The 19275-nt window shown below is 52.0% G+C and overlaps 1 protein-coding gene across 1 annotated transcript in view; it reads left to right on the forward strand.

Moving 5' to 3' along the window:
- Nucleotides 1-16579, forward strand: part of RP1L1 (RP1 like 1) — a 49731-nt gene extending 33152 nt beyond the window's left edge. The window contains exons 2-4 of the mRNA XM_014852089.3: nt 1714-2338; nt 6744-6885; nt 8436-16579. Of these exons, the coding sequence (XP_014707575.2) occupies nt 1733-2338; nt 6744-6885; nt 8436-13588 (5901 nt within the window). The 5' untranslated portion in view covers nt 1714-1732 and the 3' untranslated portion in view covers nt 13589-16579. The remainder of the gene's footprint in view (nt 1-1713; nt 2339-6743; nt 6886-8435) is intronic.
- Nucleotides 16580-19275: the final 2696 nt, after the last annotated feature.

The raw sequence follows: 19275 nt of genomic DNA on the forward strand, positions 1-19275 counted from the left end.
CCTTCTTCTAAAATGAATGGAGATAAATAGAGAGACCAGGTAAGAAAGGGCGATGTGGCCCTGGCTGAACCATCAGGAGGGGTTAACAGCAGGCTGGAAGACCATGGTTACCTGCAGTGTGTACATTAACATGGGTCCTGCTATGGTCTGAACCACATGTGAGCGGGGAAGACTCCTCACCTGATTGCAATTGCTCAAATGTCAGCTTACTGTCAGGCCCGGGCTCTGTGAAACAGCGGTGTTATTCATCGCTACGTATTTCCCGGGCCCCTGCTCTGTGCCAAGCATGGGGCTGGGAATCCTGGGGAGTACAGGTTTTGCCTCCCAGGCCTTGGAGTAGTTGGCCAGAAAGGATACAGGCCTGGGATGTGGGAAATGTCAGGGGAGATGCATGAAAATGGGGGTTGCCCTGGACTAGGTGGCTGGGGAAGTCCCCGCAAAAGAGGGAAGCCAAGGCAGGATGCAGAAGGATGGGGACCACCATGCAGGGAGAGCCTCTGAGTCAGGCAGCCTGATGGGAGTGGAGAATTCCTGCAGAAAACAGCAGGAGTTGAGGTTCGAGGGGGCGGCCAGGAGCAAGCTTGAGAGGCCCTTGAATTGTGGCATAAAGGGCCTGCGCTCTTCTGCAGACACTGAGAATGACGTAAAGGGCTTGGAGCAAAGGAAATGTCCGGGTGAAAATGGTTTCAGGTCAACTTGGCTGGTGCATAGAACCGAGCGCCAGGCAGTGACCTGGACAGGGAGAGCCTGTGAGATGCTTTTACAAGAATCCTGGGTGAGGCAACAGGGCTCCCCCACAGTGGGAATAGAAATGAACAGTTGGAGGAACAGCCTTGACCCTACCACGGCTAGCATGAGCCCCCAGTTTCCAATGTCAGTGTCAGTGGGCTGGGGCACTCACCCACAGGATTCATCACACATCTTCCAAAGACTTTGGAGGGATGCGAGGAGAAGCATTCTTTTTATATTAAAGCAAACAGCACTACATAATGAGAAAACATGGCATGGAGTGGTGACATCCTCTTTGAGTTACAACTCTCCTTGTCTGCACTCCCATCCCTGAGGGGCTTGGGACGAAAGGATTCTGCTCTGGCCCTCTCATCTGCCAGCTGGAGGATGTAAGTCCAGAGAGCTGGGAACCCCGGGGGTCACACATGTGACTTTGAACTGAAAGTGGGCAAGGTATCCAGGTCTCCTGACGGCTTGTGCGGCTTGTGCGGTGTTCTTAATGTCTGCGTTACGTGGTCTCTATTTACCCACCTCTTTAGGAGATAAACTCTAAAATAGTCAAAGGAGCTCAAAGTGGTAGAAGAGGGTAAGAGAAATGGCCAGAGGAAGGAAAGGAACAAAGACTTACTGATACTTGCTCTGTGTCAGGTGCTCCATATGGGTAGCTCACTTACTCATTATAGCCACTACGCAGGGTGAAGCTGGCTGCATTTTACAGGTGGGTCCATCAAACACAGATTACATCATTAACCTCCTGGGTCATACAGGAAGTAAGTGGAGGCCGGTGGGATTTGAACTCAGATACGTTAGATGCCAAACCTTTGGCCTTCCTCCTATTCCATCAAAATGGATTAACCTGCCTCTACGTAGCTGAGTGGAGAAAATGTGCGGAGGGCAGGAAGCACCCCTATAACAAACAGGAGGGAGAAACGCAACATCCCACGGGCTGTTCTCTGACTCTGCTCCTCCTTTGATCCCTTTCAGCTGCCTGGGCCTCCACACCATGAACGGCACCCCGAAGGATGCCCAGGCCCCGAGCCACCGCGGGTGCCTCCTGCCTTCTGTGGCCCGAACCCCCTCTGTCACCCAGATCACACCAGCCAAGAAGATAACCTTCCTCAAGCGAGGGGACCCGCGGTTTGCTGGGGTTCGCCTGGCTGTTCACCAGCGCAACTTCAAGAGCTTCGGCTCTCTGATGGATGAACTTTCTCAGCGCGTGCCTCTCTCCTTTGGAGTGCGCTCTGTCACCACACCCCGGGGCCTGCACGGCCTCAGTGCCCTGGAGCAACTGGAGGACGGTGGCTGCTACCTCTGCTCTGATAAAAAGCCCCCCAAGACTCCTAATGGGCCAGGCCAACCACAGGGGAGAAGCCCTTCTCAGCAGTTGCAGGATTTCGAAGGCCGTTGTGAGGTACCAGGAACGTCTTCTTCCTGCAGTGGTCTCAAGGCCCCAAGGAGGATAATACTGGTTAAGAATGGGGACCCTAGAGTCCAGCAGACAGTAGTTCTCAGCCACAGAAATACGAGGAACCTGATGGCTTTTCTCAGCAAAGCATCCAGTCTTCTGCACTTTCCCGTGAAGCAGGTGTACACAACCAGTGGGAAAAAGGTAGGCTGTTGGGGTTTGATCTTTCCTTAAAAAAGTTCCCTGGACCTGAGATCGGCATAGTTCGGTGGAATGGAGAGGTTCTTCTTTAAAAAGGGGCGCTGAATGCACTGCTACCAATTAGAGGTGAATAGAGTGGGGACAGTCAGTCAGTCAATCAAACAAGCCATTGTGATTCATATTTTTAGCTACCATTTAGCAAGCACTTAGTAAGTGCCAGACACTGGGCCTCGCACATTTTCATTATGTTCTTCTCCAATCCTCTTAATACCCTATCTTGGTGAGAGTTCAGTGCAGGAAACAGAAACTGCTCGCAGTACCTTAGGCAGAAAGCAGTTTAATACAGGGCATTAAGGGGCCTCCAAATCTTTAGAAAGCTGGGGGAATGGCTCCCAGCATCCTTCAGAAAGCTATACTTCTGCTCAAAGCTACTGTGATGATTGTAGTCAAGAACACTTCTGTAGTGGCATCCAAGCTTGTAAAGCTGGGAACAGGAAACTGCCGCAGCTGCATCTTGACCCCCAGGAACAGTGGGGTGCTGGGTCTCCCACTGCTGCCTGAGCCACCGTTGCCTCCTGACACCTACACACTTGCTTCGCAGCAACAACGGCCAGAAGCAAGAGAAGGTGGTGTCTGCCTCACTTGCCTTCCCAGTCTTGAGGAAGTGCATCTAATTGATGGAGAACCCAATCTGCATCCAGCCCTAACTGGAAAGAAGGCTCGTGAATGTAATTTTTGCCTTCCTAGGTTCTGCAGAACATGAATGTACATCCTAGGAGGGCAGGATGGAGGATGGGGTTGGGTGATCTAAGCCATAGTCTCCCTGTAATCTAATCCTATGGCGGTTTAACACCTATATACACCATTCTACCAATACTTAAATTTACAAACAGCAGCTGCAGCAGTGTGTGCCCACTGAATAAAGTAGCTATCCCTCCTACCATCAGAACATATTTACCTGCTCCCCCAAAGTCGCGCTAGTACCATCCGTCTTCTAGTTCAGTTGCAATTCCACCTTTATAGCCTCTGTCTTAAGATTTAACTGTCAGGTCCACGACGACTAAAATACCTTGTAAAAGTAGCAGAGGAAAGAGAGGGCAGAGCATAGGAAACTGGTTCATTTATATGCCTAGCAGAGCTGTGAGGAAAATTAGGCTGTCCACTTCAAGGCCATTGTTGGTTATTAGTTTCCTCCTACTGTCCATTCCGTGTTCCCTCTGCCAGCACCTCAGCTGATGTGGTTATAGACCTGATAGGGTGACTGGGCATTTCTGCCATCTAAATTATGGTGCATTTACTGTGTGCTAGCATGTGCTACATCATTCCTCCAGCCTCTGAGCACTTGGAGGTCCTTCTTGAGCATCTGTGGTCTTGTGTGCACTTTTATCACTGAACATGGCAGCCAAAGAAAAACCCAAGGAGTTCCCTGGGCAAGAGACGACTTCCTACCTGACCCCATTGCATAACAGCAGCCCTATTCCCCCTTGATAATCAGAACCAATCACTCCAACCCACACAGAATCCCCCTTGTTGCCTGTTTGTTCATTGTCACAAGGAGCCCCATATGGCCAGGTGACTGTCTCAACCTTCAGCTCCACTGACCCACTGTTGTGTCTTGTGGTGGGAACATTTTCCCTAGGATCCTGAGACCTCCAAACCAGCAGAGCCCAAAGTTGCTAGGGTGGGAAGCAAAATGTTTGCAGCTATGTCATAGGTGTAATAGTGAGAGGAGCCACTCTCATTTCCACCCCTTAATTTCCAGGTATCTGTTGTCTATGGAGAAACAGCACCAAATATTGGTTGCCAGTTCAGAGCACATATTACATCCTGTAAGACAACACCTCAGCATCACCAAGTGATGCCTTCCATGTCCTTTGGCTATTCTTGAACTGAGAGTTTAGACTTTGAGCTTGCCATTTTCTTGAAGTCAGAGAAGCCAGCCTAATCCATAGTCCTTGCTGTTCTCATTCTCATTTTAAGAGTCTATCATGGCAGCTAGTGATAGTCAAAGCCTTGCACTCAGTAAGCACTACATTCTACTATCAGGGATGATCATTCAAGAACCTGTTTTATCTTTCCGCCATGGGCTACCAGTGTCCCATTGTAACCAGGTTATCTCTGCCTTCAAACCCAACCAGCTTAGATAATTAATCCCAGATTCCCATCCGTGAGGGTCTATTGCCTGCAAGCACCTCTGATACTGTACACTGTATCAGTCATAATTCAGTACAGGAAATAAGAACCTCTCCAGGTGTCTCCAGCATGAAGGAATTATACACAGAGAGTTTCACACTTAAAGATTCATTGACAGGAGGAGCATAGGCTGAGTTCCCAGAAATGATTCCTGGAACATCACAGAATTAAGCTCTCTGGGTAGACACCTCTAGCGCAATCAAGAAAGCAGGTTGTTGGGGGGACGTCACTGGGATGATGGAGTTCAGTATTGCCCCACCATTGCTGTGATCCAGAATGAGGAAGGTGATGTACCACTACTGTCTGCTGATATCCAGGAAGTTGGCGACTGGGTACTGGAACAATGAAGTGGCTTTTGCCATCGCAGCTGCACCTGCACCTTTTTTTTGCTTATGGCAACAGTAAAAGCAAAAGGAAGAGGGCCTCTGCCTCACTGTCATTTTCCACATCTTGTGCAGGTGCATCTAACTGGTGGAAACCACTTCACGGTTAGAACTCTAGCTGCAAGGGAGTCCAGGGAATGTGTTTAGAGCTGTCTAAGCTCTGCAGCACTGGAAAGCACACCAGAAAGAGAGTAGAATAGAGGTTGACTAATCAAGGGCATAGCATCCACCACACAAACTCATGGGGCAGTTAATATTACGCCTCTGTATAGATAAGAAAACCGAGGCACAGAGGTTAAGTAATTTGTTTCTAGTTACATGGTTGGCAAATGATAGAGCCAGCAATAATGATTTCAGAATCATAATGCAAGAGTACTTCTAAATGATGGTGCATTTACATGTATTAGCATGTACTGCAGGCAGAATACACAGACAAATAAGACTAGGCCCCTACCTCCGATTAGCAAGTTTAGTGGGTGTGGTGAGAGGGAAAGAGTAGGCACAAAATAAGTTAATCGGAGAAAAGAATATTAGTATGTTTTCATATAGACTTACTGCAGAGCTATTAGAGTTTCTGTAAGCAGAAGGATCTCCTTGCTCCCCAGGACAGGCCATGTCACATGTCACGATTATCAGTTCACAGGTCCTCGCCTGGATGGACACTCTCAATAATGCTCTTTTTTTCATAGATCCTAGACCTCTACCTCTTTCTAGGATGGGAGTGTCATGTAGCCCTCACTTCTTTCTTCTTCCTTGGAAAAGTCTGATTTCCTAGAAGCATGGCTACATCTATAAACTGATAGACTTTGGCCCTGTCTGTACTTTTGCTATGGACTGGAAATCTGATCAAACAGAAATGTAGCTAGGAGTTTCAAATGAACTTCTAATTAACTGGATTGAAAGATTTGGTGTACAGCAAACAATATTATTTTGTGGCGAGAAGATGCAAGAGTTCTCTTTTTTTCAGTTCCTTGTTCATGAACATACCCACCTCACTGAGAAAATGAAAAAGAACAGATTCAGCACTTTAAAGATGGAACTAAATCCCCCAAGACTGCCAGTTACAATGCGATGCTAGAAATAGTGCAAACCCTCAGTATGCAGCGTCCTCGGGGCCGGGTGAGAGTTCCCTAAGAGCAGGACCCTCTTTCCTGGAATGCCATCCAGCACTGATGCTCCTCCTCATCTCCCACCAGTCCTGCTGCTGGGAGTGGAGGTGGCTGCAGAGAGGATGACAGGAGAATCGGGGCAGGACCCAGAGACCCATTGGAGGAGTCTGAGAGGGAAGGGCCACCTGTGGAGAGAATGGTGCCATGCCCTTCTCCACTCCACTAGGGACAGGAGCAGAGGCGATGGCCTCAGACTGCACTGGAAAATAGAGATCAGACCCAAGGGAGGGCTCTGTCTGGGGAAAGGGCCAGATGGTGAATCAGGTCTCCATATGCAAGCTGGAGAACTTTCGATTCTGGTTGCTTTAAAAAATACATATTCTGAAGGGTGCAAATGTGGACAAGGAAGCAGATCAAAGGCTTCTGGAAGTCTTTTCCACCGGAGGCATCCAGAATAACCTCTAAACCATAGGCCTCAGACCAGGTAGAGGGAGGAATGTAGGTAGAGAGGAAGATCATGGTGGTGGGACCTCAGCCCCCAGCCTGTTAGGGAGGTATTATGGCGAGTGGATGGGATCCTTCCCTTGGATCAGAAATCTGGGGTGAGATGTGCAAACATCATGAAAGGGCCGCAGTGAGTGGATCCTTCCTCTGTCTGTGTCTGCCTGGGCAGAAGGGGGCTCTGCAGACCAGGCTTCCTGACTCAACGCCCTCCTCCTTCAGGTGGATTCACTGAGGGGTCTGCTATGCAGCTCCTCAGTGCTGGTGTGTGCCGGCCACGAGTCCTTCAGACCTCTGGCAATGGAAGATGCCAGAAGAAATGGGACTGAAACTTTACCTGGGCAGACATCAAGGAACAAAAACGGTGAGTTGGTTTGGGGGTTTCCCCAATCTTATTTACTCTGGATAGTGGTTCAGCAGGGCTGGGCAGACACCCTCTATGGATAATTTAGGAAACCTGTCTTGGCCCCAATTCATGGGCATCCCAGTTGTTTTGGGTCTCTCTCGCGTATTCCTCCTTCTTCTCATCGCCACGGACCTTAACTAGGTTGAACATTTGACTGGGGTATGAGAGAGGGGAGTCTGCTATTTAAAGAGAACAGGAATTAGGAGATCTTGAACTCTAAGTTTCTAGGATCTAAAATAAGCTTTAGTAAGGACCATGGTGGGCATGCCTTTATGGAGGCAATGAAGCATGAATATGTGGCATTTGCATCTTTCAAGAGTCATGACTCTCTTAGGCAACAATGGGGGCCGAACCGACTAAAACTAATGATAGTCATCCATTCATCAATCTACACATCCAACCATATATCCATCCAAAAAGCCTACCATGTACCAGGATCTAGGCTTTGTTCTTTAAAAAAACATATTATTTTAAAAACACAGCTAACAATTGCAGAATAAATTTTCAGCAAAATTATTGGAATGACAATGGGCAAATTTTGGTGAATAAATGAAACATTATCCTTTATGAAAAGCTGTTGAGAAATGACAATGATGGTTTCGGTGATTGCTGTGCACCAGGTACTGGAAGGACAAAGACCTATTAGCCATAGCCCCCAGGCTCATTTGGTGCTTATGCCAGGGCAGAGCTTGGCAAAACCTTCTCTCTCAAGGGGAGTTTGTTCCTTTGCTGGCCGTAGGCTCAGCCTCCACTAGCCCGTTCCTCTTCCCAAGCATTAGCTCAGGAGATGGAATGAGAGAGTGCTAGGGGCTTCCTTCTTTCCTGGGTCACTTCTTTCTATCCCCAGAGGCCCCTTCTTCTCTTTTTCATGGCTGGGGTACAGGCTTGACTATCAGAACCTGCAATTGTGTGTCCAGGTCCTTCCTTGCAATCATTTATCAACCCCAAAGCTTGATAAGTGTTAGGATGATAAATCACCCCTAATAATTGCAAAGCATTTTACAGTTTACAATCAGGTACATATGCAGCAGCTTATTGATTTTGCTGCCTGTGCTGGGGGTCAGTGGGAGCAGGGCTGGGGGCTAGCTCTGCCCACTGCTGTTCTGCCTGCCAACCCTGCTGTCCTTCCAGAACCTACTTTGTGCTACCAAGTCCGCAGGAAATTTTATATACATTGCCTTGCATTGTCAAAACAAACCTACCAAATAGATATTGTTATTCTTATTTTATAGCTCAGAGAAGGGGCTCTGCCAAAAGCTACAGAGCTAGGAAGTGGCAGGGTTGAGACTGCATTCAGACTTCAAATTCAGCTCACTAGGCTGTGCTGGTTCACAGGCTGTGGACTGTGCATACTCATTCTAACATGGTTTCTGCCCTTACTGCATGGTTTTGGAGGGCGGCAGGGTGTTTAGTTGGCGAAAGGCTCGTGACCAGCCTTTCTTCTCCTGAAGCGTCCCCGGTAGCTCACTGTCTTTTCCTCCTGTCTCTTACTCTTCACTGGGCGCCAGGGAGCTGGGGGCCAAAGGCCAAGCAGAGCGTGATCCACTCGAGGGCCAGGTCGGGCAGCAGACGGTTTTCCTTGCTGTCGGAGAAGTCTGGTCTCAGCGACCCCGCCGTGTCCCTGCATCATGCCTGGATGGGCCTTGCCCCCGACAGACACCCTCAGGACACACCTGCCCAGCTGGGCCCGTGGGTGGCTGGTGACGACGTGGAGAAGAAGGTCCGCATGAACGAGGATGGCAGCCTGTCTGTGGAGATGAAAGTGCGCTTCCACCTGCTCGGGGAGGACATGCTCCGGTGGTCCAGGAGGGTCGGGAGGGCCAGTCCCCTCACGGCAGCCGGTGGGGAGGGCCCTGTCCTGGGGGAGGTGGACTCCCTTCACCGCGTGTGGGAGGGCCACCCTGGGGGGTGCTCAGAGCCTGGGGCACGGCCACTGGGGCCCTGCAAGACAGGATGCAAGGAAACCTCTGACCGAGGCCGGTGGCAGCCGGGGTCCAGATATGAGATCTGGACGAACCCCCTGTACACCTCCCAGGGAGAGAGGACAGCCTCTCGGAGGAGGACCAGGCTGACCCCGCACTCCCACTCCAGGAGCCCCTGGAGCCAAGGGGTCACCGGCAGGAAGAGAAGCAGCAAGGACAGCTTCAGCCCTGCCTCTAGTGACAGACACCCTGAAGACTCCGAGCCAAATTCCTCTTGCTGCTCCAGCTCCCTGGAGGGCAGCAAGGGCAGCTGTGGCCTGCATCCGGCCTCTGGGGCTGCCTCCCCGAGAGGAGCAGGCCAGGGAGCCGGCAGCAGGCCCCGGGCTGCGGGGGGCCCAGGCCAGGGAGCCAGCCCGGGGCCAGAGGGAGCAGGCCCGGGCAGCAGGGCCCGGGGTGCGGCAGGGGCTCTTTCGGACTCTTCAGCAAGTTCAGGGCCTCACGAGGAGTCCAGTGAGAAGGATGAGTGGCCCCAGGGCCACCCAAGCAAGACGAAGGCTGTGACTTCCCCGCAAAAGGCCACCCAGCGGGGAGGCCCCCGTTCACCCACCATGAGTCCATCGTCTCTAAGGAATGAGGACCCACAGGCAGAGGAGTGTGGACAGAGCAGAGGGCACCGTCAGGCCAGGGCTGGATCTGGGATGAGGTTGTCCCCAGCGCTGGGCCTTCCTGGCTCTGGGGATGCTGCAGGAGGCTGTTCCCCACCTTCCTCTTGTATCTCAGCCCTGGGCGGGAGAAGAAAGCAGGAGAGCAGAGCCAGGGCTGTGTCCTCATCCAGCATTTCTGGCCTCAGTGAAGGTGCCCAGAGAGGCCGCCCCAGGCAGCGTGGCAACCAGAGGGCCACCCACTGCCCGCTCGACTCACCTGTGTCCAGACAGGTGCTGGGGCCTCCCAGCGGAGGCAGGGCCTGTCCAGCTGGCCCAACACCATGCCTTTCTGAAAGCGCATCCAGTGCCAGGAATCAGGCCTCCTGGAACCCAGGGCCACCCCCCTCTGCCTCTTTTCATTCCCAGGAAGCACGAGGGATCAGCAGTGCCCCCATTACCCCTGTGAGCAACTCTGACTGTACTTCCAATTTCTACCCCCCATACTCTCCCTCTGCTGAGACGGAAGGGGACCCTGAATTCAGGGCACATTCACCAGCTCCCATACCTTCCAACATATCCGACTCTTTGAGCTCCCGAGCTGATGGCCTGGGTGAAAAGGCAGGGGGTGATGTCCCCAAGCCTTCCTGGCCTTTGGTTCTGCCAGTTCAACAGCCTGAGGGAAGGAAGCCAGGAGCCCACCGAGGTGGCTGCTGCTCTCATATCGGCACATCCCCGGTGCCTGGGACCCCTGGTGGTAAGACACAGACCCTGCAGGGCTCCCAACCACGGGGCCACGGGGAACCCTTCTCTGAGGCCTGCTTGGTGTGCAGCAGGTACTGTCCCACTCCCCCGAGGGCCCAGCCCTCTGTCAAGAAACACCCCCCACACAGCAGCAGCCACAGCGATGGTGACCGTAGTGCTGACTGGGTGCCGGGTGGTGATCAGCGGGGGGAGGAAAAGCTTGACTCACGCCACCCACGGCCTCCCAGCTCTCAGTCGGGGGCCATGAGAAGAGGCAGCCCCAGCCTAGGTTCCAGGCCTGGGAGAATGTTCCAAGGGAAGGCTGCCGGTGGAGGGGAAAGCCTGGAGGAGCATGAGGAAGGCAGCGGCATGATGCCAGGCGCTCTGCCCCGAGTCTCACCGGAAGCCGTGGTCCGCGAGTGGCTGAGCAACATCCCAGAGGAACCCCTGCCCATGAAATATGAAATGGTAGAGGAGAGCACGGATGTGGCTGGGGACTGCTTGGAAGGTTCCATGGAGGACCCTGTTGACAAACATTCCCCAGAAGGCCTGGAAGGATCAACTCAGGCCGGACAAGCACTCCTGGAAGAGGCTGCCAGTGAGAAAGCAGAACCAGATGGATCCCCTCCAGTGACTGGAGATGCTGGTCCTGAGTCAGGAGAGGGTCTTTCTGGCAGTGGAGTTTCAGAAGTCACCAAAGAGGCTGGAGCAGGCAAAGGAGTGGCTGTGGACTGTGGTGCAGGCCAGTGTATGCTTCCCCGCAGGGTCTCTGCCTCCATCCAGATCATGAAGGCGCTGATGGGCTCCAAGCAGGGCCGGCCCAGCAGCCTGCCCGAAGTGTCCAGCACGGTGGGCAGGAGGCGCAGCCACTCCGCCCAGGCCCTCATCACCTGTCTTGCCAGTCTCCACTTCTTTGATGACGACCTTGGGTCTCCCACGGGCAAAGTGAGGTTCATAGACTCTCCACGGTACCAGGAGCTCCTGAGCACCTTCCGGGCCCTGTGCCCTGGGTGTGGCCTCCGGCGAGGCGAGCTGGACTCAGGCCTCCAGGAGCTCGGCTGGTGCCAGGTTCTGCCGGGCCTCAGGTCCCAGGCCGTGACTGAGGACTTCACGCCAACATCATCGTCTGGCGTGGATGTCGGCAGCGGCTCTGGAGGCTCAGGGGAGGGCAGTGGACCTGGTGCCGTGGACTGCACCCTGGTTCCTGAGAGGATGGAGCTGCCCTTGAAGATCCCCTCTGAGGATTCCAGGACCCCAGAGAACCCAGAGGATCTGGGAAACCAACAGCTGAGTGGTTCCGAGGCCTCCTCAAACTCCCAAGCATTGGCTTGTGCCGCCAGGAACGAAGGGGCAGAAAGAAGCAGCGTGGAGCAGACAGTGGGCAGTGACCTGGACCAAGCAGTTGAAAGTACCATGCAAGAAGAGGGAGTGCCATCAGAACAGGTAAAAGAAGAAAAAGAAAGAGCAGAACTGCAACAAGAGGGTGTCGAAGGATTTCCAGAAGAGGCAAGAGTCACGGGACAGGAACTGTCAGGGGCTGGCTCTCAGGATGGGGAGCGGACACAGGAAGATAAGAGCTTGCAGGAAGAGGAAGCAGGAAGAGACCCTCCCTCTGCAGTACTGCACCCTCCAGAGAGGAGAGAGAAACCGACAGGGCCCCCTAGGAGCCTCAGAGAGAGGGACCCAAATGCCAGTGGGAGTCCAAGTGGCCCCATGGCTGAGCCTGGTTGGGAGAAGCTGCCCAGAGCAGCTGAGGCAGGCCCTGAGCAAAGCCAGGCCAAGTCCACCCAGGGGACTGGGGAGAAAGGCACTTCTACAGCCCGTAGAGCATCTCTGGACCCTGACGCCCTCTGGGTGTCCACGTTGTTGAGGAAGATGGAGAAGGCCTTCATGGCCCACCTTGCCAGTGCCACAGCTGAACTCCGAGCCCGATGGAGCCTGCAGAGCAATGACCTGCTGGACCAGATGGTGGCCGAGCTGCAGCAGGACATTGGCCAGCGGCTCCAAAACAGCACTGAGAAAGAGCTCCTGAAGCTCCATAGCTGGGCCGGGGGGAAGTCGCCGGGAACGCACAGGGAAGCTGTCAGGCGGGAGACGTCCCTGCAGACAGAGCAGCGCAGGCATCGCCTCCAGGGCCTGCGCAACCTCTCAGCCTTCACCGAGCAGACCCGAAGCTGGGGGCCCCCCTCCCTGTTTCTTGAGGACATGTCGACCCTCAGTGGAGCCCCGGGGATCCGGCTGGGTGGGGAGGCCACTGGGGAGGAATTCTGCCCCTGCGAGGCCTGCATGAGGAAGAAAGTGGTTCCTACGTCCCCAAAGGACGTCACGGGGGTAGCCAGCGCACCTATCAAAGAGGCCTTTGACTTGCAGCAAATTCTGCAGAAGAAGAAAGGAAGATGTGCTAGTGGGAACACAGCAGAGACAGCCCCTGAGAAAAGAGGGTTGGAGCCACTTCAGAGGGACCCCTCGGGGACGGGGACTGTCCAGAGAGCTGATGGAGGCCTGGAGCTGGGCTCAGGCCAGAGCCCTGGGGCGGAGGGGCAGGAGGAGGGTGAGGGCAGCCAGACCCTCGGCAGAGATGAAGATCCCCCAGGGGGAAGAGAGGAGGCAGCTGCTCAGAAGGGAGAAGGGAAAACAGATTCCTGTGTAGGCAGCGACCCCGAGGGAGCTGGGTGGGAGGAGCAGGGCATGGATGAGAAGGGAGAAACCATGGAGGAGCGCTCTGGGGCTGAGGACTGTTCGGAGGGTGAAGCCTCAGGAGGAGGTGACAAAAGTCCAGGCCGACAGGATGATGGTGCCGAAACCGTGGAGGCCCAGGAAGCTGCAGGGCAGAGACAGCCAGAGTCAGGAGGAGGAAATCAAGGTGAGAAAGAAGGGAGCCCACCGGGTAGCCCGGGGCAGGGCCAGTCGGGTGAGGCTTCTGGAAACAGCAGCTCAGGCCAAGAGGGGAGGCCAACGCCACCCCCCACCCCAGGTGGGGACACCCCCTGCCGAAGATCCGGCCCAAAACCAGGCCTGTCCTCCTCCAGCACTGCATCTCTGGGAAACTGCTCTCAGCTCTCTCAGAACGGCTCTGAAGAAGAGCCTTCGAACGGAGACACGAGGAGCACTGAAGACGAGAGCAAGGGAGACCCTGGTCAAGAGAGAAAAGTCACAGGAGTGCATCCAGAAAGCTCCACTTCTGAGCAAGATGGGGTCCCCTCGGGCTCCAGGACTCCAGAGCCGGGGGCAGGCGGGGGCTCTGACTTAGAAATGGAGAAGGTAGGGAAAAGTCTCGCTTTCCCAGAGGTGAGCGTTGAAAACTTCCCCACGGACAGGACAGGCGGCTTTGGCCAAGACGACTTAGATTTCTAGAGATCGAGCTGCGAGATGGTCATGAGTCTACGCCACTGTTTTTATTAATGTTTTGTCCACAAACCTACAAAGAGCGTGGGAAATATCAAGGATTCACCAAGGACCCCGCCACAGCGCAGTGTCCCTGAGTTCCAAATTCTGGAGCTTCCAAGGGCCCGTCCCACGTGCTGTGTGAAGGAGGGTTATCTCACATCTGCCCTCTTATCGGAGGCCACCAGCCCCTCCACCTGCCTGCTGAGCCCCGCAGCAGGGAACTGACGGGAAATGTCCCTGGAGTGGTTTTGTTCGTGTGTTTGCTTTTTGCTAGCAAGTGTTTCTCTCGCTCTTTTGCCTATTGATCTCCTGTTATTTCTCTCCTTGGCCTCTCTTGGCACTCACCTCGTTCGACTTTGAAGTGCTTTTTTTCTTGTCTTGAGTATATTTGATGACTCTGCAGATGTGAATACTTGGGAGAACTGGATAAATTCAGGGTCATTGGACAGAATTTGTTCTCAGCCCAAAAGTCCAAATGCTTTTCCTTATATTTTTTTGTGATGGAAAAAGTTGGAAAGTGCAAAAAAGCAGGAAGAAGGAAAAGTATTCATCCATAATCCATCACTCAGAGATAACTTGGGTTGGCAATTTGATGTATTTCCTTCCCATCGTCTTTCTAACCATTTGAGAGTTAAGCTCATCCTTATGTATTTCTTCTCTTTTTTTTTTTTAAAGATTGGCACCTGCGCTAACAACTTTTTGCCAATCCTCTTCTTTTTTTTTCTGCTTTTTCTTCCCCAAATCCCCCCAATACATAGTTGTATATTTTTAGTTGTGGGTCACTCTAGTTGTGGCATGTAGGATGCCACCTCAGCGTGGCCTGATGAGCAGTGCCATGTCCCCACCCAGGATCCGAACCAGCAAAACCCTGGGCCACTGAAGCAGAGTGCACGAACTTAACCACTCGGCCACGGGGCCGGCCCCTATATACTTCTTTTTTAACTTAACAATATAAAAATTTCCCTCATTTGTCTCAAAATCTTCATAAACTCATTTTTAATTCCTGAATAGTGTTTTTAATACCTGGATAATATATTACGGGAATATGAAACACTTTACTTCACCATTTCCCTATTGTGGACCATGTAGATGATTTCCACTATTTTTTTCTTTAAACCTTTTTCCCCTGAACTGCAGATGATTTCTTAGGAGAGATTCCCAGGCAAGGAATTCCTGGGTCAAAGGATATGGACTTTTTAAAGGCTCTTCATATCTTGCTGCCAAATTGTTTTTCTAAAGATCTAAACTAATTTACATCACCTGGCCAGCCACACACTCATCAGTCTTTGAAACTGGCATCAAAAACAAGATGTCTTTTGCTAATTTTATGGGCAAAAAAAAGGACCTCACTTTAGATAAATTTGATTGCTAATGAGACCAAAGAGTTTTCCAGTTTTTTTGAAAAGCTATTTGCATAAAATATGTGTGTATGCCTTTTGCCCATGTTTCCACTGAGATCCTAGCTTCTTTTGATGAAGTGATTGACATGAGTCCTTTATAATTTTTTAAAGATTTTATTCATCATTTTTGAGATTTAAAAACTGCCCTTTCTCTGCATCCTTCTACAGCAAGCCTCGGGCTGTGCTCTGTCTGGGTGGGGAGATCCTTGACGGGGCAGAACTTCTGGGCCTGTTTCTTCCCAGCGTTCCTGCTCATAGGAGACTATTTTGTGGTATTCAGAATTGTTAAAAAGGAAGTCTTTGCTACAAGGTCTGCTACTGTTCACTGACTGTTTGAATGTAAATGTTAATAATAAAAAATAAGTAATAATTAAAAATAAAGCAAATGCCAGGTTTAAGCTGTGTCTTCACCCCAGCGGTCATCTGTTCTGCTCTGTTTCTGAGTGCTGAAGATGTTCTTAAAATTTGACATGGTTTTAAAATTTCCGTGGAACTGATTCTTTCAAGTTTTTACATTAAAAGTTTACATGTAAATATGAACTGGTATCTTAGCCAGAAGCCCCCAGTGGGACAGATTGTATTGTGGGCTTCGTTCAGATATGGTGATATGCAGGGTTGTCCAGATTTTGTCACTATTAGTTGATATGGAACATTCACTGAGCACCTTTTCTGTGACTTGAGGTCCCCAGTCATCCCCTAAGAGATCTTCCAACCTCTTTGTTTCACAATCTGCTAACTCCTCAAATGACAGAGACAGCCGTCCCAGGCACCTACTGACCCGCTGCTTCATTAAAATGGCCTTGTCCGTCTCTGGTCAACAGAATGCAATGGAAAGAGCATGGGCTTTGAAGGTGGATGAATTCCCAGTGATAGCGCCTCAGTTTCATCACCTGTGAAATGGGCGAAGTAATGTTTTCCTCACTGCGTGTTGAGAAGTAGATAAGATAACATACGAAACTTCATTACACCTCTGTGGGGAAAATATCAACATTTTAATTAGAATGGCTACGTTTTGAATGCCTATTACGTGTCAGGGCCCATATTAGACCTATGTGATCCCATTTAATCTTCCCAGCATGTCTGTGAAGCAGCAAGTTGATACTGCTTTCCGCACTGCACAAATGAAGCAGCCGCGGCAGAGAAGGCTTACACAAACCCGTCCAAGCCCACACAACTAGTTAGGAGCAAAGCCAGGATTTAAACTCAGGTATTTTGGACTCTAAAGTCCATGTCCTTTTCCATCGTATCGTATTTTCTTCACTTTGATTCAGGCCTCATCAATAAATAACTAAAGGTGACCAACACTGTTGAATCAATTTACTGCAAAATAGTTCAGACTTAGGAAAGTAAATTAGGTGGGTTTTTGCTCAACTGATTGCATTCTGTCCTTAGTAATGTTCTACTTATGTACAGATATGGGGAGCTGGCGATAACCTGGTTTTATAAAGCCGAGGGTTAAACTGAAAAGTTATCTACAGGATTCTCCTTTTAGTTACAAACTCACCTGCTTTAAGCCCTCAACTATTTCTGCCCTTTATATTAAAAAAAATTTACTGTTAATGGAAAACTCTGTGTTTTCTTCTGACTTGGAGATAAAGAACTTCAGGGCCGTCAGCTAAGGTGGGGATTTCTGTGTCTCCTCCCCCACCCCTTTTCTAGAGCAACCATATCACACAGCATTGCTCAGGCCTCGGAAATTCAGCACCTTTTGAAAATGTTGGCCTGCAGCCTCAGCCCGTCTCTGATTCAAAACTTGACTTGTTCGTCATTCAAAGTGTTGCCAGAGTCCATACAGCACCAGTGGCAATGCAAACGTTTTCACCAGCGGGGTTTCTCCTTGAAGTAAGTGGGAGAGGGAAGTGAGTGGCGGTAAGAACCCAAGCTCTTCTTTCCTGTCCTTTTGTCCAGCTGGTGGGCATCAGAGATTCCAGCTCCAATGGACCATCTTTCGGTGGCCCCATGCCCAGGTCCCAGGCCGGGAGATTCTGACATTATTGGTCTGAGTTAGGGCTCCAGCACAGTGACTTCGTTAAGCTCCCAGATGCACACACTGCTCAGTCGAGGTGGCCCATCGCTGATGTAGTCCAGCTTCCTTTTCCCAGGTGAGAAGGCTGAGACCCATCTTGAAAATGTGATTGCCTAAATCCCACAGCTGGAGAAGTGGCCCCGCTGAGACCAGATACCAGGTCTTCTTCCACATCCCACTTCACAGTCCCCGGTCCCAGAGCTGAGAGAGGCCCGGCAGAGGACGGCAACGAGCAGAAACCTGCTCCCTTTAATCCAGACCCATGCCCATCACCTGCCGCCCACCCACCTTCCGTTTCACCTCAGTTCCCTGGGTCTGAATCCATGCCTGAGACCCAGGCTTTGCCTCCACGACGGCCCTCCTAGGGTGTCCAGGGGAGAAGGAGGCTTGTCCGTAGTCTGTGAAGCCCTCCGTATAAATGCAGCTTGGAAGAGGACACGTCCTGAGAGCCTCCAAACAAATCATCAGCCAGGGTGCCTTCCTTCGCTTTAGTAAACATGTCAGCCACCCAGGGAGCTTCATTAACTGGACAGTCCACTCAGGAGACTGATGCGGTGGTTGAGGGTGGGCTGGGAAGGTGCATTTCAACAAGCACCTAGAGGAAACCGACAGACCCCCTGCCCCCAGGGGCCTGCATTCTATGGTCCCACCATCCCACCAGGACTAGGGGTCCTCAGAGAGGCTGAGCACCTCTCACCAGCCCCGCCTGCCCCACCCCAGACACTTGCTCGCTCACATATGTGCACAGGTGCACACACACACACAGTTAGCTTCCCTGCTCTCCCTCATTAGGTAGTCTCCCCAAGGGACAGTGTGGGTCAGTCACAGTCAATCTCTCTCTCTTCCTCTCTCCTGAGAGGCAATTAGGGTGGGTAGAGAGAAGTCTCCCTCCACCGGCCCTCCACCCACCCCCAGTGTCCAGAGGCACAGCCGGCACCCTGCCCCTGGCTGTCAATGGGACACACTGGGCAGTCATAGACCCGGGCTGCAAAGGCCCTCCAGCTCATGCCCTCTCCTAACCGAGCCACCCTAGGCAGCGACCCAAACTTGATTCATGACTTCCGTTGGAACAAGCCAGGCGTGGCTTCCTGGAGTTATCCGCCCAGGGTCTCCAACCCTCCATCTGGCAACTCTTCCTGGCGTCTGAGCTGAGCCCCAGCATCCAGGGGGAGAAGGCGACTGCCTCTTGATGCTCCTTCTCTGGGCCAGGTCTCCACCCTCCCACTGCTTCCACATCCTCACTGGAGGGGCGCATCCCGACCCCCACCTGTGCACTCACTCCAGAGGTGCTTTCAGACCCCCACCTGTGCTTTCATTCCTTAGGGTTTACGGAACCCTACCTCGGTCCTCTTGGATTCTAAATTTTTAGACCTGGTTGGGTGTGTGATCATAGCTCAGGGTACCCAGGATGTTGATGAGAACACTGATGGAAGCCACCAGAGGGCAGGAGAATGCCCTGCCCTCCACCCCTGCTTCCCTCCCTCCTCCACCTTCATCTATATCCCGCCTCCCATCTCAACTCACTGTCCCTCTCAACCTCTGGGCCCTAAAATCACTACTGGCTGTCTATTTTCCCAACATTGGGACATTTTTTGGTCATGATCTCCCTGGATGGTGGTGACCCACATTCCTAACGACGCTCCCCAATCTCCATAACAACTTCTCCTTCTCACGGCCCTCACTAGCCCAGCTCTGGCTCTTCTTCCTTGGCCTCACTTTGGACCTGAAATGCTGGCGTCTCCCCATCCTCAGCCCATTGCTCTGCTCTCCCTTTCATCTCCCTGGATGATTTCACCCACTCGTGCTGTTTCTGCTCCTACTTCAGGGCTTAGGACTTCCAGATGCAAGGTATCAGCCCAGGCCTCTCCCTGAGATTCCAGCCACTACATTTTCCTCAGAGCAACATACTCAAGCAGAACTTCTCCCACTTCCTCAGCCTGTTCCTCTCCCCACACGCTCAGACCTGGTACCACCAGCATCCATTCTAGACTCATCTCTCCCCCTACCAAGCCCATGGCACCACCATCCATCCACCCTAGACTCATCTCTCCTCCCACTACACCCATAGCACCACCACTATCCACCCTAGACTCATCTCTCCCACACTACACTCATAGCACCACCACCATCTACCCTAGACTCATCACTCCTCCCACTACACCCAAAGCACCACCACCATCCACCCTAGACTCATCTCTCCCACACTACACCCATAGCACCACCACCAT

This window comes from Equus asinus, chromosome 3 (genome assembly GCF_041296235.1).
Source record: "Equus asinus isolate D_3611 breed Donkey chromosome 3, EquAss-T2T_v2, whole genome shotgun sequence".
Taxonomy (NCBI): Eukaryota; Metazoa; Chordata; class Mammalia; order Perissodactyla; family Equidae; genus Equus; species Equus asinus.